At 37.3% G+C, this 22,559-nt stretch overlaps 1 protein-coding gene across 2 annotated transcripts; it reads right to left on the bottom strand.

The window, feature by feature from the left end:
- Positions 1–14,556: 14,556 nt before the first annotated feature.
- On the bottom strand, positions 14,557–22,210 carry ZPBP2 (zona pellucida binding protein 2). 2 transcript variants are annotated; one of them, XM_031020817.2, is made up of 8 exons: positions 21,985–22,210; positions 21,773–21,838; positions 20,532–20,657; positions 18,992–19,153; positions 18,158–18,376; positions 17,444–17,526; positions 16,303–16,483; positions 14,557–15,730 (listed from the first exon to the last, which is right to left on the bottom strand). In XM_031020817.2, exons 1-8 carry the CDS (start codon positions 22,031–22,033, stop codon positions 15,636–15,638), a joined length of 981 nt encoding a protein of 326 aa, XP_030876677.2. In that variant the 5' UTR covers positions 22,034–22,210; the 3' UTR covers positions 14,557–15,635. The 2 variants fall into 2 exon arrangements, with proteins under 2 accessions (XP_030876677.2, XP_030876679.1); XM_031020819.2 differs by having other exon boundaries at positions 22,088–22,208.
- Between the last annotated feature and the right edge of the window lie 349 nt (positions 22,211–22,559).

A 22,559-nucleotide genomic window follows, 5' to 3' on the forward strand; every position in this document is an offset into this window, starting at 1 on the left:
GAACTCAGCCTGGATTTGCATCATCTGGGTATTTCAGAGAATCTCAAATTGCAAACTTAGTTTGCGAGGGTCCAGGATTGGTTGTGTCCCTAGATGTCAGTCAGAATTAAACACAAGTCTTTTCTGGAAGAAGTCATCTTCATTTCCACAAATAACTTTTTAAAGAAAATGAGTGGTAAAAAATATCAAAGCATATAAAGAAATGACAAGAATAAGCAGAAACAACAAACAGCAGAAAGAGGATATCATTATTGGAATTATTAGACTAGATTATAAATATATGCTCATTACATTTAAAGAAATTTGAAAATGAGCTTGATAATACCAGTGGCAATAAGAAACTATTAAAAAGTCACCTATTGGGGCACCTGGGTGGCTCAGTTGGTTAAGCGACTGCCTTCGGCTCAGGTCATGATCCTGGAGTCCCGGGATCGAGTCCCGCATTGGGCTCCCTGCTCGGCAGGGAGTCTGCTTCTCCCTCTGACCCTCTTCCCTCTCATGCTCTCTGTCTCTCATTCTCTCTCTCTCAAATAAATAAATAAAATCTTTAAAAAAAAAAAGTCACCTATCATATTTGAAAAGATATATATCTTATAGAAATGAGAAATTTGATCCTACATTAAAAACATAATACGTAAAGAATATATTGGATGTAACTGAGGAGAGAGTGAAATTGAAATCGGAAAATAATACTCAAAATATAGAGAGACAAAAGATGGAAAATATGGAGTGAGGTCAAGAGACATGGAGGATAGCATGATAGGTATTAAATATGTTTATGGGGCGCCTGGGTGGCTCAGTCAGTTAAGCGTCTGCCTTCAGCTCAGGTCATGATCCCAGGGTCCTGGGATTGAGCCCCGCATCGGGCTCCCTGCTCAGCGGAAAACCTGCTTCTCCCTCTCCCACTCCCCCTGCTTGTGTTCCCTCTCTCGCTGTGTCTCTCTCTGTCAAATAAATAAATAAAATCTTAAAAAAATATATGTTTGATTAGAATTCCAGAAGAAGAGGAAAATGAGATTAAGGCAAAGACAATATTTGAAGAGATAATGATTAAGAATTTTGCAGAGCTAATCAAAGATACCAAGCCACAGATTCAAGAAGCTCAATGAATAACAGCAGGATCCATAAAAAGAAATCCACATCTAGACTAATCATAGTAAAATTGCAGAACAGCAGCAAAGATAAAATGTTAAAAACAGCCAGAGAAAAAGATTGCTTACCTTCAAAGGAGTTATAGTTTAACTAAAACGGACTTTAATGGAATTCATTTGATGATGAAATTTTATCTGTGTTGAAATAACTGCCAACCTGAAATTTTACACTTAGCAAAAACTATCTTTTTAGAATGAAGGTAAATAGGGGCGCCTGGGTGGCTCAGTCAGTTAGCGTCTGCCTTCAGCTTGGGTTATGATCCCAGGGTCCTGGGATCGAGCCCTGTGTGGGGCTCCCTGCTCTGCAGGAAGCCTGCTTCTCCCTCTCCCGCTCCCCCTGCTTGTGTTCCCTCTCTCGCTGTGTCTCTCTCTGTCAAATAAATAAAATCTTAAAAAAAAAGAATGAAGGTAAATAAAATTATTTTTAGACAAACAAATTGGGAGAGTTTTCCAACAGTAAGTTCTCACTAAAGTAATTCTTGCAAAAGGAAAGAGACCCCAAATGAAAGGTCTGAGAAGTAATTAAGAAGTAAATGAAGGGGCGCCTGGGTGGCTCAGTCGTTAAGCGTCTGCCTTCGGCTCAGGTCATGATCCCAGGGTCCTGGGATCAAGCCCCACATCGGGCTCCTTGCTCAGCGGGAAGCCTGCTTCTCCCTCTCCCTCTCCCCCTGCTTGTGTTCCCTCTCTTGCTGTGTCTCTCTCTGTCAAATAAATAAATAAAAATCTTAAAAAAAAAAAAAAGTAAATGAAGTAATGGAGAAGTAATGAAGAATAATTACAAAAAACCTGGTAAATATATGGTTAAATCCAAATGAACAATAATTGTGGGGCACCTGGCTGGCTTAGTCAGTGGACCGTGTGACTCTTGATCTCAGGGTCATGAGTTCAAGCCCCATGTGGGGTGTAGAGATTACTTAAAAATAAATGAACAGTAATTGTATATAAAAATAATTTAAAAATATTAATAGTATCTTGTGGGGTTAAATAATAATAACATAATATAATACAATAATGAATTTATTAAAAGTTTCTATTAAAATGATATATTTTATCTGGGAAGAAAGAAAAGATATTGCTTAATTTTGGACTTTGATCATTTAGTATGCATGCTATAACTTTTAAGATAACCATTAACAAAACAGAAACAAACCAGTGGAGGGAAAAAACCTACCAACAAAAATACAAGAAATGAATGAAAGAGAAACCTAGAACAGGTGAAACAAATAAAAAACCCAAAAGAAAATATGGAATGAAATCCAATGTATTAGAAACTACATTACATGTACATGGGCTAAATGAACCAGTAAAAATGCCAATATTGTCAGAATGGATAAATCTTATCTATTTGCTGTTTATGAAACATCTAAAACATAAGGATACAAAACATTAAAAACAAAAGGATAGAAATATATTGGATATGTAAATACTAACCAAAGGGAAATAGGTGTGGCTATATTAATATTAGGCAAAATAAATTTTTTTTTAAGATTTTATTTATTTATTTGACAGAGAGACACAGTGAGAGAGGGAACACAAGCAGAGGGAGTGGGAGAGGGAGAAGCAGGCTTCCTGAGGAGCAGGGAGCCTGATGCAGGGCTCGATCCCAGGACTGTGGGATCACGACCTGAGCCGAAGGCAGACGCTTAACAACTGAGCCCCTAGGCAAAATAAATTTAAGGCATAAAGTATTATTAGTGGCAAAGAAGGTCACTTCATGATTATAAAAGTTTCAATTTACCAGCAAGATATAACAATTTTGAATTGCTATAAACAATTGCTATTAGCCTTAAAATACAGAAGGTAAACATTGACAGATCAGAAAACAAAACAGTCGGGGCACCTGGGTGGCTCAGTCGTTAGGCGTCTGCCTTTGGCTCAGGTCATGATCCCAGGGTCCTGGGATCGAGCCCCACATCAGGCTCCCTACTCAGTGGGAAGCCTGCTTCTCCCTCTCCTACTCCCCCTGCTTGTGTTCCTGCTTGCTCTCTCTTTCTCTTTCAAATAAATAAATAAACAAATAATCTTTTAAAAAAAACCCAGTCAAATACACAATCACTCCTTAGTAACTGATAGAATACGCAGCTAAAAATATCAGTAAGCATATAGATGTTTTGAACAACATGGTTAGCAAACTCAACCTAATGGACATATTTAGAAAGCTGTACTAAACGACGACTGTAGAATATATGCCTGGAATGTTTATAAACATTGTCCATATGTTGAGCCATAAAATAAGTTTCAACATACTTCAAAAAAATGAAATCATATATGGCATCTTCTCTGACCGCAATAAAAACCACATGGAAATCAATAACAAAACATTACTAAATATCACCATATCTTAGGAAAGTAAGGCACACATTTATAAATAACTCATGAGTCAAGGGAGAAATCCTAATGAAAATTAGAATTTTGGGGATATTTAACAACAAGAAAAATATACATATCAAACTTGTGTGATTTAACTATTTTTTAGAGGTAAAAATATGTATCACCTTAATTATTCATGTTAGAAGAGAAGACCAAAGGAAAAATAAATCAGAGTTAATTATGTCAAGAAGCTAGAAAAAGCCAGCAAAATAAATCCAAACAAATGGAAGGAAAGAAAAAGATCACACGTTTATAAAATAGGAAACAAATAATAAAGAGTTTCAAGGGCGCCTGGGTGGCTCAGTTGGTTAAGCGACTGCCTTCGGCTCAGGTCATGATCCTGGAGTCCTGGGATCGAGTCCCACATCAGGCTCCCTGCTCGGCGGGGAGTCTGCTTCTCCCTCTGACCCTCCCCTCCTCATGCTTTCTCTCTCTCATTCTCTCACTCTAATAAATAAATAAAATCTTTAAAAAAAAAGTTTCAATAAAGACAGTTAACAGATCTTTGAAATGATTAATAAAGTGGACATAACTCTGACTAGAGTGATAAAAGGAAAAAAAAGTAGGCACATACATAAAGTGGACAGTCCTATAGACGCTGCAGGCATTAAAAAGATAAGTGAATTAAAAAAAAAAGGTAAGTGAATATTAAGAACAATGTTATACCAATAAATTTGAGATTTTCGATAAAATGGGCACTATACTAGGAAACTATAATTTGCTAAAAGTAAACCAAGAAAAAACAGAAAATATGAAAAATCCTATAACCACAAAGGACATTATATCAACAGTAAAATATCTTCCCACAAAGAAAATTCTAACCCAATGGTTTCTCCAGTAAATTCAATTAAGCATTCAAGAATAAATGGTTCCAATCTATACAAACTCTCCCAGGGAGCAGAAAAAGAGGGAATACTTCCCAACCCATTTATAATGCTAGTAAAATCTAACAAGAACAAAAGAAACTAAAATGCAGGCCGGTTTTACCCACGAACCTATATGCAAAAATAAGAAATTAGCAAACCAAATCAAACAAAAAAAGATAATACGTTAGGACAAGGTTAGATTTATCTAGGATTTCAAGGCTGCTTTAACGTTGAAAAATCAATTTATGTAATTCACATTAACAGTTTAAGAAAGGATAACATGATAATCTCAACAGATACAGAAAATGCACTTGATAAAATTCAATTTCCATTCATGATAAAAATTCCTAGAAAACTAGGAATAGAAGGGAATTTCCTTAACCTGATAAACATATTACAAAATATCTGTAAACATCATATTTAATGGTAAAATAAGCTGTCTTTCTGAGATGAGAAACCAGAAAAGGATGCCTGCTCTGTCTATCTATATTGACACTGTATAGAAGGTCTAGCAAGTACAGTAAGTAAAAAAAAAAAAAAAAAACCCACCAATATATAGGGATTAAAAAAAAGAAAATAACATTACTTGCAGGTGATCTAATATGTATATAGAAAGTCCAAAAGAATCTATAGATAAATTATTAAAGTGAAAAATGATTTAGCAATTTGTTAAAATCAGTATACACAAAGCAATCATATTCTTATATATATCAGCAACAAAAAAATGAAATTTGGAAAAATACTCATTGTAATAGCACCCAAAATATGAAATACCTAGGAATCTATTTAACAAAAGGTCTTAAAGAGTTCTTTTTTTTTTTTTTAAAGATTTTATTTATTCATAAGAGACAGAGAGAGAGAGAGGCAGAGGGAGAAGCAGGCTCCCCGCTGAGCAGGGAGCCCGATGCGGGACTCGATCCCAGGACCCTGGGATCATGACCTGAGCCGAAGGCAGACGCTTAACCATCTGAGCCACCCAGGCACCCCTGGAGTTCTAACACATTAAATTTTAAAATCTTATTGAGAGGGGCACCTGGGTGGCTCAGTTGGTTAAGCGTCTACCTTCGGCTCAGGTCCGGATCTCAGGGTCCTGGAATTGAGCCCCAGGTGGGGCTCCCTGCTCTGTGGGGAGCCTGCTTCCCCCTCTCCCTCTGCTGCTCCCCCTGCTTGTGCTCTCTCCCTCTCTCTGTCTTTCAAATAAATACATAAATAAAATCTTTAAAAAAAATCTTATTGAAAGACCTGAGAAGACTTAGAGATACTGTGTTGAAGGATTACAAGACACAATACTGTGAAAATGTCAACTCTTCCCAAATTAATTTATGGATACAATGCAATCCCAACAAAACTTCAACAGTTCTGTGTGAGTGTATAACTTGATTCTAAAATTTAATACAGAAGTGGAAAGGGACAAAAAGAGCTATGATACTCTTGAAGAATGAGGTGGAAAAACTTGCTCTACCAGATATCAAGATGGATTATAAAAGCTATAATTTTAGTGTAGCATTAGAGCAGGGATAGAAAAACAGAAGAGACTGCTCAGACATAGATTCTCCTGCATAAATGAACATTTCGTATATGAGAGAAGTATTGCAGATTAGTGGGGAAAGGCTAGACTTTTCAATAAATGGTACCAGGACAATTGGGTAACCACATGGATAAAAAATGAAATTTGAGGGGCACCTGGGTGGCTCAGATGGTTAAGCGTCTGCCTTCAGCTCAGGTCATGATCCCAGGGTCCTGGGATCGAGCCCCGCATCGGGCTCCCTGCTCGGCGGAGAGCCTGCTTCTCCCTCTCCCTCTGCCTCTCTCCCTGCTCATGCTCTCTCTCTCTCTGTATCTCTGTGTCTCAAATGAATAAATAAAATCTTTGAAAAAAAAAATGAAATTTGATCCCTACCACACAGCATATATAAAAATTAATTCCAGGTGGATTTTAGATCTAAATGTGAAAGGTAAAACTACACTTATATTAACATTAAAAACTTGTGTTCACCAAAAGGTATCATCAAGAGGTGAAAAGATAAACCATAGAGAGGGAGAAGATATTTAAAACATATGTAACTCATAAAGCAATAGTATCCAGTATCCAGTATAGGGAGCTTGTAAAAATTTAAAAAGACAACAGAAAAATAGACAAAAGTCTTTTACAGAACTTTTTAAAAGAGAAAAATCCTAAAGATAGATAGATAGATAGATAGATAAATAAATAAATAAATAAATAAATAAATAAATAAATAAATAAGAAAATCCTAATGGATATGTTTGGTACTATCTACAATTTCAGGCATCCACTGGGGGTCTTGGAATGTATCCCTCACAGATGAGGGGGGATTATTGTATATCTATGTAATGGAATACTATATAGCAATGGATACAAATGAACTAATGCTGTATGAGATTAATCTTGAGAAAAAATCAAGGCATAAGAAAATATATTTGATTCTCTCCACATGTTAAAAAACAGAGAGGATCCAAAGTGATAGCAGGGTATCTGTTTATCCAAACTCCACCTCACATTTCTAGCAGTCTTCATAAACAACACTGACACTCTGGAACTACACTTTGGCACCAGGCATATTTCTGCAACCTCAGGGGCTTTTAGACCTACACAATTCATTACTGTGCCATAGCTGTCTGAGGTTATATTACTTCCTAACAGCTACAATTTGTTCTTTCTTGGCTACTGAATTTTCAGTTCTGAGGAATGGGTTACTGGTGAAATAATAAGCCTGCTATGGTAAGAAAGTAATTTAGGAATCCACCCTTTGGTGGTAAAAGAAAAGAAAGAAAATAATTATTATGAATCATCCTTTTTGGAGCAGGGATATGATCAGGGAGAGGTGCATGGGAAAGGGATGGGTTTCTAGGATGCTAGATGTATTTTTTCACTTGGGTGCTAGGTAGTTCAGATGTTTATTTGATAATTATTTGTTAAGCTATGCTTTTGGGTGTAATGCATATTTCTGTATGCACATTACAATTCACAATAAAAGTGGTGGAAAAAAGAAAGAACGGTGATGTTTACTGTTCTACTTGAAGCTTTTTGTGTGTGTTGTGGCAGTGTAAACCCTTCCTCCATCTGCCTGCTGAAATCTTCCCTAAAGTCTACCACTGAAATAGTCAAGGGACAGAGGGTCCTAAGCTACCATCTAGGTTACAATAGCACTTAATCAAACAGTACTGTACTAATCTGTCTCAGACACGAGTCTGGGCCCTCCCTGGTGACAGAGACGGAGACTATTGAGCGTGGTAGTGAATGAAAGATTATTGACTGATGTATACACATTATGGAGAAAGCCATGGATTCCTAGCTGTATAGACTTGTTTCTTTATCTATCACAGGTCCCACAATCTAATACAGAACTTTGAAATTGTTGGTGTTTATGGTTTACAAAGTTTTCTTATAAATTATATGACTACATAAAGTTACACTGTAAGGTTGAAACTGGGATTAGTTTCCCCACAGCTGAGATGAGAAAATGGTCTTTGCCAAAGATGTACTAGAAACTGAGGGAGTCAGGACTAGAATCAGAAAGCCAGGGTCTTTCCACTGTAGGCTGCAGATTCTTCCTCACTTGTTTTCTGTCATTCAGGACAGACATGCCTTGGAAGATGCTTTAAAGACCATTGAATATTAGACTCAAACAGAGCTTGGTCAGAAGGAAAGAAGAGAGAGGCACATGCACACATCTCTACCCTCGATTTAGTCATCCTCTGCATTTTAATGTGTTTGACTTTCTTCTATGTGACCTACATTTCAGAAAACTTCCACAGAAATGAGGGAGGGTCCAGGAGCTTTTTCAGTCAAAAGCTGTGTGATCTATGTCTGCAAGAAACAGACTTCAAGCTCCTTTGGACTGAGGTGTACTTCCTCTACCCTCTAAGTTGTTATGCAACATCTTCTTATCAGTGGTTGGTGGTTAAAACCACTTTTTCTCCTTTTTGCTTCCTGTTTCCTTATCTCTTTTGTTTTCCAAACACCTTCATTGTTCTCTATTTGTTTCTGGATTTGGATACCAGATATCAATGTGTTACCCTGGGAGGATCCAAAGTGATAGCAGGGTATCTGTTTATCCAAACTCCACCTCACATTTCTAGCAGTCTTCATAAACAACACTGACACTCTGGAACTACACTTTGGCACCAGGCATATTTCTGCAACCTCAGGGGCTTTTAGATCTACACAATTCATTACTGTGCCATAGCTGTCTGAGGTTATATTACTTCCTAACAGCTACATAAGCCTGCTACAGTAAGAAAACAATTCATTCTCAGCCACTGACACCTGCACAAAGCTGGCAATCTTGTGTTTTTATCCATGATTGTAACTTAAAAATTCTTTTTCTTGAGATCAGGTCTTGTTTCTGACTGTAAAACTATTTCTACGCATAGAGCTAAAGGTAACCATACTAATCTGTCAGTTTATCTACATTCTTCCTTCCGAGGGACTAAAGAAGCTTACAAAACCGAAGGAGGAAGGCAAGAAGGGCCCTGAGAAATATTTATCACGTGCATGGACTGTGGGGTAAGGAAAGCTTGCCAAGGATGAACACAGTTAAGATGCAAATATGGCAACAATCTAAAGTGTAAAAGGACACTGGAGGATGAAAAACAAACTGTAAAAGGAGAAAATAGTTTCCTGGCTCAGGAAAAAAGAAATTCACAAACTCAAGAGCAGTGCCTACATTCTGTGGGATTATCTAAAAGAGCTGGGGAAGGGGCACCTGGGTGGCTCAGTCATTGAGCATCTACCTTCGGCTCGGGTCATGATCCCGGGGTCCTGGGATCGAGCCCCACATCGGGCTCCTGGCTCAGCGGGGAGCCTGCTTCTCCCTCTCCCTCTGCCTCTCTCCCTGCTCATGCTCTCTCTCTCTGTATCTGTGTCTCAAATAAATAAATAAAATCTTAAAAAAAATCTTTAAAAAAATTTTTTAAATGTGAATAATGAATATGTAGCTACTATGACAAACATGAGGACTATTGAACAACTACATCAAAAACATTTAGAATAGTACCCGGCACACAATGCTATGTAGTGCTATGTATGTGCTATGTGTATGTGTCAGCTCTTCTTTGAGAGCACATGCAGCTTTTCCCCCTTCAGTTCCCTGGGCACCTATCTCTCTAGGATGGTTCTGGTGGTAGTTCCACCTTCAAGAAGGAGACATTCAATTCTTTTTTTTTTTTTCTTTTAAAGATGTATTTATTTATTTGAGAGAGAGAGCACAAGTGAGTGGGGGCGGCAGGGGGGGGGCAGAGGGAGAGAGAATCTCAAGCAGACTCCCCGCTGAGGGTGCAGTCTAACACAGGTCTCGATGTCATGACCCTGAGATCATGACTTGAGCCAAAATTAAGAGTCAGAGGACGCTTAACTGACTGAGCCATCCAGGTGCCCCGAGACATTTAATTCTTAAGGGGACAGAAGTTTCCCTTTAGAATTCAATCATTAAAATGTTCACATTCTGTTTCTCTCTTTTATAAAATTCTGTTTCAAAATGAGACAGACTATTATAAATAAAAAAGAATAATGCATTAGTCTATCTCAGGGCAACATTATATTCATTAACCTGTGTGACTAATTCTTTTTACACTGACAGAGTAAAACTGTCCAAACAACAGAGATTCATCCTTACTGGAAAAGACACAAATTCTGGGTGTGGATTTGCCTTCTGTGCTCAGAATGCTTCTTCTGCCAGCACCAGTGGACTCATAGGGTGCCTTATCTACCATCATGACATACCACACGGCATTGTGTCTGATCAAGGAATTCACTTCAAAGCAAAGGAAGTGAAGCAATGGGCTCATAACCATGGATTTAAATGGTCTTACCACATACCCCATCACCCAGAAGCAACTGGTGTAACTTAAAGGTGAAATGGCTTACCAAAATCTTAGTTACAGTGTCAGCTGAGAGATAATACCCTGAAACAAAGGGGTTCTGTATATGCTTTGAATCAGAGACCAATATATATAGTGCTATCTCCTTCATAGACAGAATAGTCCAGAAATCAGAGGTGCAAGTAGGAGAGGACCCTCTCGAAATTATACCTAGCAATCCATTTGCAGAATTTTTTTACTTTCTATCCTGGCAACTTTAAGCTCTACCAGTTTGGAGATCATTGTCCTCAAGTGGGGGAATGCTTCTACCCGGAAACACAACAATGGTTCTTTCCTGAATTGGAAGATGAGACTGCCACCTGGACATTTAAGCTCCATATGCAATGGAATCCAACAGGCCAGAAAAAGCGGAGGCGGTGTGTTAACTTACTGACTGGAACAATGATCCTGATTACCAAGGGAGAATTGAGTTGCTACAAGATGGCAGCAAGGAGGACTGTTTCTGGAACCCAGATTTTCTGAGATGTTTCTTAGTTCTTCCTTGCCCAATAATAAAGGCTAATGGAAAACTACATAGCAACAACAATAATAAAAAAGGGCAGAACATGATGACCCATACCCTTTGGGAATGAAGGTTTTGGTCATTCCACCAGATAAAGAACCTGGAGCAACTGAAGTTCTCTGGCTGAGGCCAAGAAAAAGACGGCATGAGTAGTTGAAGAAGGAAGCCACAGATACCATTTACAACCTCATGACCAATTACAGAAACAAAGTGCTTTGCATATTCTCTCTTTGATTGTTATATTCATGGTTATTTTAATTCACTACCCTTTTTTCTTGATTTTTAGTTCATATTCAAGTTGTTGGAAGTGAATTTTACAATTTAGTCCTTAGGAAACAGAATGGGACTGTGAATGAATCTGAGGAATAATTAATATAGTCAGCAATAGAAACAATGACTATTGGAACTATATGTTGCTATATTTTTAGGAAATGGTGAATACTTGTATGATGGATAGCTGTATCTTCTTAGGTAGAAATATAAAAGTTCTTTGTCAATGTACAAATGTTCAAAGGTATGTAGAAAGGTGTATATGGAAGCTGAATAGTCAAAGGGTCGTACTGTGTCAGTTATTAATTTGTTGCCTCTCAGCTCCAAATATATTTTTATGTTTTGTGAAAATGGATCTGGGTCTTGGAAATGTTTTCCTTTACCAGCTGGCACAGCATTAAATTTGTCAGAGACGATGCTGAAGAGACACTAGAGGAGGAAAAGAATTTTCTTTCTGGTTCTAGATTGTTGCCTTGGCAGGCTCCTGAGACATTTCCAGTGTTCATATCCCACAGTGCATGGTGGCCAGCAGCTTTGGCAAAAACCTCTCCTCCTTGTGTGGTTTTGTAGTTGAGTGAGAAATTACCCCATGAACAACTTTCCTTGGCACCCTAAAAGGTGGATCTCTGTAAAGTTAGAGTGATAAAAACTCTCAGCAAACTAGGAATAGAGTAGAACTTCCTCAACTTCATAAAGAACATCTATTAAAAAAACTATAGCTAAAGAGTGAATTCCAGCATCAGTGACTTCTGCCATTCAGTGACCCATGGTTGTGCCCTCTTCAATAAGGTCTGGATGTCTCCTCTGGGAGATGGTGGCTCATTCTTGGACACTCTATCTCAGTCCTAGTGGCAGTAGCTGCTCTTTACATCTGCTATTCCTATATTCTTTAGGGTTCTCTTTATAACTTACTAGCCAATTCCTTGCTATTCTAATCCTGTTATAGTTAATACTTCTTTGTATTAAACTTTTCCTGCTCAAATTACTTTGTGTTTTCTGTCTCCTAAGAGGATCCTGACTGACTCACTTATCTACAATGTTAATATTAATACTAAATAACCCTATTATTAAAACCAGATAATGATATTACAAGAATGAAAAACTGCAGACCAATATGTCTCATGAATATAAAAGCAAGAATCCTCAACAGACGATTAGCAAATCGAATCCAACAGTGTATAAAAATAATTATACACCATGACCAAAAGGGATTTATTCTAAATATGCTAGGATTATTCCGCATTTGAAAATCAATTAATGCAATCCATCTCATCAACAGGTTAAAGAAGAAAAATCATATGATCACATCAATAAATGCAGAAAAAGCATTTGGCAAAATCCAATACCCGTTCATGATAAAAACTCTCAGCAAACTAGGAATAGAGTAGAACTCCCTCAACTTCATAAAGAACATCTATTAAAAAAACTATAGCTAACATCATACTTACTGGTGAGAAACTGGATGCTTTCTCTCTAAGATCCAGAACAAGATAAGGATGTCCTCTCTTACCACTCCTGTTCAATATCATACTGGAAGTTCCAGTTAATGTAGTAAGACAAGACAAGAAAGTGAAAAATATACAGACTGGGAAGGAAGAAACAATACTGTCTTTGTTTGTAGATAACATGATTGTTTATGTAGAAAATCCCAAAGAATCAGGGCACCTGGGTATGGCAGTCTGTTGAGTGTCTGACTCTTGGTTTCCACTGCAGGCGGTTTCCACTCTAGCTGTAATCTTGGGGTCATGGGATGGAGCCCGGAATCAGGCTCCATGCTCAGGGCAGAGTCTGCTTAGGATTCTCTCTCCCTCTCCCTCTGCCCTTCCCCCATGCACACATGTATGCACATGCCCATGCATGCCTTTTCTCTCTCTCTCACAAATAAATAAATCTTTTTTAAAAAAAAAGAAAATCCCAAAGAAATCAACAAAAAACATCTTGGAATTAATAAGCAATTACAGTAAGATCACAGGATATGAGGTTAATATACAAAAGCCAATTGCCTTCCTAAATACCAGCAATGAACATCTGGAATTTGAAATTTAAAAAATACAATGTAATTTATATTTGCATCAAAAACTTTAAATATTTAGATATAAATCTAAGAAAATATGTACAGGATCTATGCGAGGAGAACTACAAAACTCTGATTAAATAAATCAAAGAAAATCTAAATAAACAGAGAGCTATTCCATGTTCCTGGATAGGAAGACTTGATATATTTAAGATGTCAATTTTCCCCAATGCAACCTATAGATTTAATGCAATTCCAACCAAACTCCCAGCAAGTTATTTGGTGGTTATCAACAAACTGATTCTAAAGTTTATATGGAAAGCCAAAGATCCAGAATAACACAATACTAAAGAAGAACAAAGTCAGAGGACTGATACTAACCAAATTTAAGATTTACTATACAGCGGGGCGCCTGGGTGGCTCAGTTGGTTAAGCGACTGCCTTCGGCTCAGGTCATGATCCTGGAGTCCCGGGATCGAGTCCTGCATCGGGCTCCCTGCTTGGGAGGGAGTCTGCTTCTCCCTCTGACCCTCCCCCTCTCATGCTCTCTCTCTCTCTCTCATTCTCGCTCTCAAATAAATAAAATCTTTAAAAAAAAAAAAAAGATTTACTATACAGCAATCAAGACACCATGGCATTAATGAAAGGATAGACAAATTGATAAATGGAGCAGAATAGAGAACCCAGACATAGACTCACACAAATATAGTCAACTGATCATTGACAAAGGGGCAAAGGCAATTCAATGGAGGAAAGACAGTCTTTTCAACAAATGATGTTGGAACTGTACATCCATATGTAAAAAAATGAATCTAGACACACAACTTATACTCTTCACAAAAAACTAATTAATGTTAGACTTAAATGTAAAACATGAAACTATATAACTTCTAGAATATAACAGGAGAAAATCTAGATGACTGTGGGTTTGGTGAAGAGGTATGATGCCAAATGCATGCTCCGTGAAAAAAAAAAACTGGTAAGTTGGACTTTACTAAAATTAGAAACTTCTGCTTGATGAAAGACACTGTTAAAAGAGTGAAGAGAAAGAATGGGAGAAAATATTTGTAAAACATGTATCTGAGAAGGAATTTGTAGCTAAAATATACAAAGAACTCTTAGAATTCAGCAATAGAATAAACAATCCAATAAAAAAATGAACAAAGATCTGGACACCTAACCAAAGAAGATATACAAATAAACATATGGAAGATGCTCTGCATCAGATGTCATTAGAGAATTTCAAATTAAAACAACAATGAAATTCTACTATATACCTATTAGAATGGCAAAATCCAAAAAACTGAAAATACCGAACGCTGGTAAGGATGAGAAGCAACAAGAACATATTCATTGCTGGTGAGAATGCAAAATGGTAAACCAATTTGGGAATTTCTTACAAAACTGAACATAATCTTACCATACAATCCAGCAATCATGCTCCTAGATATTTATGCAATTGAGTTGAAAACTTAAGTCCACACAAAAACCTGCACACAAATGTTTACAGCAGCTTTATTCATAATCACCAAAAACTGGAAGCAACCAAGATGTCCTTCATACATCCATACAATGGGATATTATTCAGCAATAAAAAATGATCAAGTCACAAAAAGACATGGAGGAACCTTAAATGTATATTGCTAAGTGAAAGAAGCCAGCCTGAAAAGTCTACGTACTGTATAATTCCAAGTACATGACATTTCGGCAAAGGCAAAACCAGAGAGACATTAAAAAAATCAGTGGTGTCAAGGGTTCTGGAGCAAGAGGGAGAGATGAATAAGTAAAGCACAAGGGATTTTTAGGGTGGTGCAACTATTCTGTATGAAACTGTAATGGTAAACACAAGGCATTATGCATTTGTCAAAACCCATACAACTGTATAACACAAAGAATGAACCTTAATGTAAACTATGAACTATAGTTAATAATAGTATCAACTTTGGTTCATTACTTGTAACAAATGTATCACACTGATGCAATAGGTTAATAGGGGAAATTGGGGAGGGGTGAGGGTATACGAAACTCTATGTAATATCTGCTCAATTATTCTATAAATCTAACACTACACTTTTAAAACTAATTGTTTAAAACACAAACTAAAAGCAAAGGGACCAAAAGAAACAACTTTTTTGGTTCTAATTACAAAGGTAATATATATGCCTTATATCATATCAGAGTGATTTCAAACAAATTAATATATGGAAAGTATAAAGTTTTTATTATATTATACTTTGCTACTCTTCTTGACCTTAATATAGGCTTAGGTACAGAGCAACAGATTCAGTTTGTAAACAGCAAAACATATTTCATTGAAAATCATCCACTAATACATTTTCCTTTGTCCACTGGAGATACTAGATTCCTTCTTAGAAATGCCATGTCAACTATCATTTAAGGTTTCTAAAATGTATGTTTTCCAATGTTTTGGTCTTACTGGTCTTATTTAATGGATCTCTGATGCTCCGGGATGTGAACAAACTATCTTATGTTCCCCACCTCCACAAGCAAGTAACAATACTTTCACCTCTAGTCTTCACAATATGATTTTTGTTTGAAGTTTATGTGCAAGATTTAGCTCCATAAATACGGACGGAAATGCAGCTCTGACAAGTAACATCAACATCAGGACTAAAAGTCCCAGGACTACAAACCACTGCAAAGGAAAAATATGGAGTAGATTACTATCATGTCAGTGAGAAGTATTTTATACCAGTAATATAAATCTTGCCTTCAGTATCACACTGTTTCTATACCCTATGTTATACTGAGTAATGTTCAGCCAATTAAGTTGTGGAAGACTATTTATGAGTTTGAAACATTGTAATTTGATGATCTTAAAGGTAGGAGAAAGTTAGAATCCTATTTTTTCCTTTAATATCAGCATTTTACAGTATCTTCTTCAGTGCCCCATTTATGAGTTCCTATTTCTAGGAAAAAGCAATTCTGTTTTCTAGATAGGACCATTCTGTTGTTTTCCTTTGTAGCATAGCAGCTTAACTCAGAACACTATAGAAATGTTTTATAAAACAGAAGAGTGCATTAGGAAGAATTAATACACATGAGGATGATTATATTTAGAAATTTGGGCTTTGAATTTTTACTTCCCTTTAACTAAATATAACTTATTGTGAAAGAATCACTATATTCAATTATCCTAAGGGAATTATTAATCTATTCTTCTGACTATATAACCTAAATATTTAGATATTTATATTTTATAATTACCGCAACAGCTAGCGCAATTACTGTGTAGACCTTCATTTTTTCCAAAGCCTGGACGACAGCTATCCATACGTATTACTTGAAAACTGTGGTCCACAAAATGCATAGCTGGTATAGTTTTATTAAAGTCATGGTAGTAAATATATGCTTGGCTCCGGAAAAATTCTTCTATCCGATTTCTTGCCTAAGATTTTAAAATACCAGAAAGAAGTACAGTAACTAAATTGTGAACCAAATTTATCCTCCTATAGCAGAGGCAATGAAATATAGTATAAGCATGTCATGCTTTATCCAACAGATGAATTCCTGAAAAGTTGTGTGTTAATACTAAAATTAGTCTAGCCTTGACCTTATCAATTATTGTCAATTCATATGTACAATAGTTAAGAAAAATTAAATTGAGGTTTAAATTATTTGCAGCATGTCTATTTCATGTATGGATAACTGAGAGTTCATTATTTCTAATTCCAAAGAGCCAAGCAAAATGGAAACCAAAACTGTTCTCTAATCAGCATTACAAACCAATGATGTAAATTTTATTTTTTGAACACAGAGTTTAATAATAACAAATATTAACTGAGTGCTTTCCATAAGCCATGCACAATATTAAGGGTATGGGCTCAGGAACTAGATCAGGAGAGTAAAGGGAGTTTTTAGACTATGACCTTAGCCTCTGAGAATGGCAGAGGGGAAAGCAACGATTATGACCAGCAGAGATACAATTTTGGAAGAACTACTGGTTTAACCTAGGATTACATGATTGTGGGGCTGTTCTTCAAGCCGCTACTTAGTTACCATCTGGGAAACAAAAACCAGGGACCCATCCTTCCATCATAGAAAAAATACATACTATTAACCTGGGGAGCTATATATTATTCTAGATGTATTATTCCAAAACATCTTGATATAGCCGACTCTCACCATCTCTGCTTAAAAAACTGAAACCAAATATCAATAATACTTTACATTTTTTAAAATAGTAATTTAAATCTACTTGCTTAGAATGTCTATTATTAATATTCACAACATGGAGAAATCGATTTTTGAAGAAACATTTAAATTAATAAGATGAAGTATTTACAAAAATTTTTACATAGCTTATATTAACTATTCAAATACTTTCCCCCTACACTGAAATTCTCACCTGGAGGATATTATGATTAGTGATATCTTCACAGTCAGCAGAATCATTGCATGCACCTTTCCACCCTGGTGCAAAAGGATTAACTGGAGAGGAAAAAAATGGTATCTTCACAAAAGGATTCTAAGAAGTTCCAACCATTCCAATAAAGCTTTGAATGCTGAATTCAGTATGTATGCATGCATGTGTTTAATCTATCTAATCCTAGTAATAGAGTAAAGTGCACAATTTGAATAATTTATACATTATGATTTCACTCCATCTGGGGGCTAATCAAAGTAACTACAATGAATGGAAATCAATTTGGTTTGGTTCCTCTCTTTTAATAGGTTCTTTTCAAAAACACAATTTAAGTTTTTGGGAATTTATAAATTAAATATTAGCTGGATAGTATTTATAAAATGATACTGACTTCTAAAAGATAAGCAACAATACTGGGGTGCTTGGTTGGCTCAGTCGGCAGAGCATGCAACTCTTGACATCAAGGTTGTGAATTCAAGCCCCACATTGAGCGTGGAGCCTACTTAAAAAAATAAGTAAAAAAATAAAAGATAAGCAACAATATATCATTGTTTAAAGTAAATAATTAATATATTAATTTTTAAAACCTTAACCAGGCTAGCACCAACAATATACTTTAGTGCTTAACAAATATTTAAGGCTTACTATTTTGTAAGATATCTCACATTAAAGAAATGTTAATTTTTTTTTCTTTACCTTGAAAGGCTATAAATAGCTCATGCATGAGGCCATGTTTGGGAATTTTAACAAAATGGCATTTATATGATGGTTCTACGACATGGCATGATAAATCAGAGATTAAATTATCCAAGATTTTCTTCAGCACTCTAAAAAGCAGGTCATTGTATCTTCCTTCACAAGACGTTGTGGTAAAACGTACAGCCATCTGATATGAATAATCAGGTTCCCGATAGGCTTTAAAAAATGATGAGAATAAAAACAATTGTGCTTACCATTGTGTTACTAAACAATTTGCAAATAACATATAATATTAAATCTCATTAATCTTGCAAATCAGCATAGAAATTTATCTAATCAAATGTTTTATCAGTTTGTCCTCAAAAAATATACAAAACTAATAACTTTAATGAAAAAAGGTTGTTTTCATCTGATATATTATCTACTCAGTACAAGAGAAGAAATGGCTGGATATATAGATAAGTTAAAAGTATAAAAAAAAATAAGATGGGGGAATGTCTTAATTTGCAGAAAGTGTCATTGCTGCCAGCACTAGTCCAGTGAAAAGGATCATCAATTTGCTTTTATAGAATTAAATATCAGTTCTAAATGACCTGGCAAAATTGTGGTAAAGTAGATTGTACAGATGGTGGAAGTGGGAGGCTGAAAGAGGATTATTTAGGACACACTATCTAGATATCAATTTAAGAGTTTGCACGGTCAAATACACCAAAATACTCCATAAGTCATAATGATTATATATAACAGACTCATTTTCACTAAATGAAGAGACCATACATTTAATTCTTATCCAAACTAAATGTATAAGTTAAAATGTGCCCATATTCTTACCAAAGATCATAAAGTCATATCTCTGCTTTACTATCGTTTCTTCTTGAGTTTCCGCTCTGACAGTCTTATAAGAAAGAGTACATGTATAAAGTCCAGAAAAAGCCTCCAGAAAATCTTCCATCATCAGCTTTCCTGTTTTAGTTATATTTATTTGATTATTTCCTAAACAGAAATAGTAAATACTTGGTTATTTAACATATAACATATTTAACATATAACAATTCAAACATTATTTAGTAGACTTGGGGTTATAAATAAATACAAAACTTAAAAAATTAATGGACTATTTAACTTCAAGAATTAAAAAAAATCTTAATTCTGTTATTACTCTATGGAAAACCACATAAGATAAGTACACTTTTAAAATATATTTTGGGGACGCCTGGGTGGCTCAGTTGGTTAAGCATCTGCCTTTGCCTCAGGTCATGATTCCAGGGTTCTGGGATTGAGTCCCGCATCGGGCTCCCTGCTCAGCGGGGAGTCTGCTTCTCCCTCTGCCTGCTGCTCCCCCAGCTTGTGCTCTCTCTGGCAAATAAATGAATAAGATCTTTAAAATATATATATATAATATATATATATTATAGTAAAGCAGAGATATGTAAAGCAGAGATATGACTTTATGATCTTTGGTAAGAATATGGGCACATTTTAACTTATACATTTAGTTTGGATATATATTATATATATATATTTTGGTTTTCTTTAACTCATTTCTTGGCCTCTAATTTCAATTGGTTTATGCTGGTAATCTAGTAAATGAGATTACACTGCTCTGTAGTACTACACAATTTCCTCACATAAGACAGAAATTAATAATGCTAATATTCCAATACACTCTTCTAACAACATGAAAAATTACACATTAGATACTTCATCTCCAATACAGATGCTACAAAGATAAATTTTGTTTTTGCTTTGTTTTGTTTTTTAAAGATTTTATTTATTTGACAGAGAGAGACACAGTGAGAGAGGGAACACAAGCAGGGGGAGTGGGAGAGGGAGAAGCAGGCTTCCCGCTGAGCAGGGAGCCCGATGCGGGGCTCGATCCCAGGACCCTGGGACCATGACCTGAGCTGAAGGCAGACGTTTAATGACTAAGCCACCCAGGCGCCCCTGTTTTTTTTTTTTTTTTAAGATTTTATTTATTTATTTGACAGAGAGAGGGAGAGAGCACAAGCAGGGGGAGAGGGAGAGGGAGAAGCAGGCTCCCTGACTCAGGACCCTGGGATCATGACCTGAGCAGAAGGCAGACACTTAACTGACTGAGCCACCAAGGTGCCCCAAATCTTAGGTTTTATAAAAACTTTTGAACTAATATAGCTCTGGGAAGGATACAAAAATTACTGCTTCAGTTTTTTTCATAAATAGAAAATAAGGCACAGACCTAGATATAACACTATTTGCTGTATCTAAGTATGGAGCAGGTGAAACCACAGTTAAAATTAAATTTCAATTTGTTCATCCCAATAAGTGACAGTGCTTTTCTTTAAAAAAAAAAGTCCCTATCATTTAAGAAGATAACTAAGATCAAATAAATTACCTGTTAATGGCTTTTCATTAGGCCCAATCCATAAGTAGGTGGGGTCCACTGTTTCTTTTTTAGCACGTTTAAAATCCATACAGGCAAGGATTGGGCTACTGTGATGTAATTTTACATATATTTTCACTGACAAAATAAAATAATATAAAGCAAAATTAAATTAAGAAATACACTTCCTTCTTTTGTCCCAAAGACACACTGAGTAGTTCTTTTTGGATTTCAGTATTTTAAAAATCAGCATATCATTGTAACACTTGGAATGCTAATATAAATTTCTTCTTATAAGTTTTTAAAACTCTAGACTGATAGTTTTTTCTGTGACATTATAGTTTTGTTTATAAAAATGTACGTGATATATTTAGTTCATTTTAATGTACAGATTCAGAACTCACTTGAATCTCAATTCTTTGAAGGGTTAAGGGAATTGATTTAAAGATCAGAAAAGGATTTGAAATTGGTTGCAAAACTATTCTCAAGATAATCACTGTCATCCCTAAGAGGAACTTGGTATTTAACTATAAATGTCCTCTTTTGGGAACAATAATTAAGCTTATGCGGGGGCATACTAGAAAGATTTTCTGCAGTTACCTATTCTGTGTTTCGGATCTGGTAGAGGCAGCAATACTCTACTTAGAACCAACACAGTCCCACAAGATATTAATTTTAAAGTCTACTGAATGCCAGGCCCTAAACCTACAAAGAAGACACTGTCCCACAATTTGGGGAGTGGGAAAAAGGGGAAGGGCTCCAACATGGAGAGATCCCAAACATGACAAATGTTGTGAACTGGCCCCAAATTATCTAAAGCTAGCCGCGTGACCAATTTTCCTTGGGCAGTGTGGGAAAGTGTCAGCACAGCGATAAACGACTTTTGAGCTGAGCCTTAAAGGATGTGTAGGAGCTCCGAACAGAGGGACCTGCAGCCCTGGAAATCACTCTGAGTGGGCCTCGGACACTGCAAAGCAGCAGAGACACCTGGAAGTGAGGTGGCATCAGAGAAAGATCTGGACTGAATCCTAGCTCTTTATGAGCTGTGTGGCTTTAGGCCAGGTGATACACTAAGGCGTCGCTGTAAGGATGAAATGACGCGAGTGCCAGGATGAAATGACGCGAGTGCCAAGCACCAGGTGGACGTTCAGTGAACTCTCTCTCCCTTTCCCTTCGCTGGAAGAACATTAAGCGGGGCCACTGCACACCCGGCTCTTCTGATAAGACTCTGCGGGCGAAGAGGTCCTTAGTACCTGGGTGTCCGGGCTTGCCATAAATGAGGCCTTTCCCGGTACGTTCAGAAGAACGCTGCCATCCAACTGTGGAAGAAAGAAACCATTAACTTTTTAGGTAGAAGAGGAGCGGGGGCTCAGAGTGGGGCAGGGCTAGGCGAAAAGGAGGGGGCAGGACTGGGAAGGGGGGCGAGGCGGGTGGGCGGGGGAGGGGCAGGCGGCAGGAGCCCCACCTCCAGTGAGGTGCCAGAGCACCGCGGAGAGTAGGACCCACGCTCGCATCACGGCTCAGGGACTAGCGTCGCGGGAGGCATCGAGGGGCCGGCTCCTTCCTACCTCAGCCCAGGCCCAGCGCCTCCCCATCTCTCCTCCACAGAGCGGAGCAAACCGCCGGGGTCAGCTCCCCTACCGGTCCGTCGCTACAGCTGGAGCGGACGCACAGGAGAGCGCGTGCGCGCTCTGGGGCCTCGCGCGCGGGGGCGGGGCGGGCGCGTGCTGGGCCAGAGCACAGGAGGCGAGCGCCCCGCCCCCTCGCGCGCACGCGCCCGCCCTCGTGCGAGGGCCTCGCGCCTGGTGCCATTTTCCCGCTCTCTCTGTGACTTAGTTCTCTGAGTAGACCCCCTCCCTACCCCCGAGAGAAGGAGAGAGTAATGTTAAAGAAGCCAAGCTTTCGCGTTTCGGTTTTTTCCTTTTCTGGAGGCTGAAGAGATTCACGAGAGGAATACTGTGGATCCCAAATAGGACGATGGGGTAAGGCGACTAAGGATGCAATTACATTAGGACCGGAGGGAGGGAGACGCGTGTGAGA

Source organism: Leptonychotes weddellii, chromosome 15 (assembly GCF_054177405.1).
Source record: "Leptonychotes weddellii isolate Sample4059 chromosome 15, ASM5417740v2, whole genome shotgun sequence".
Classification (NCBI taxonomy): Eukaryota; Metazoa; Chordata; class Mammalia; order Carnivora; family Phocidae; genus Leptonychotes; species Leptonychotes weddellii.

Coding starts and splice junctions, on each gene's coding strand:
- ZPBP2 (XM_031020817.2), bottom strand. CDS start 22,033: ATGCGAGCGTGGGTCCTACTCTCCGCGGTGCTCTGGCACCTCACTGGA. Junction 21,839..21,984: donor GCTCTGGCACCTCACTGGAG/GTGGGGCTCCTG, acceptor TTTCTTCCACAG/TTGGATGGCAGCGTTCTTCT. Junction 16,484..17,443: donor CTAATCATAATATCCTCCAG/GTGAGAATTTCA, acceptor TTAAAATCTTAG/GCAAGAAATCGGATAGAAGA.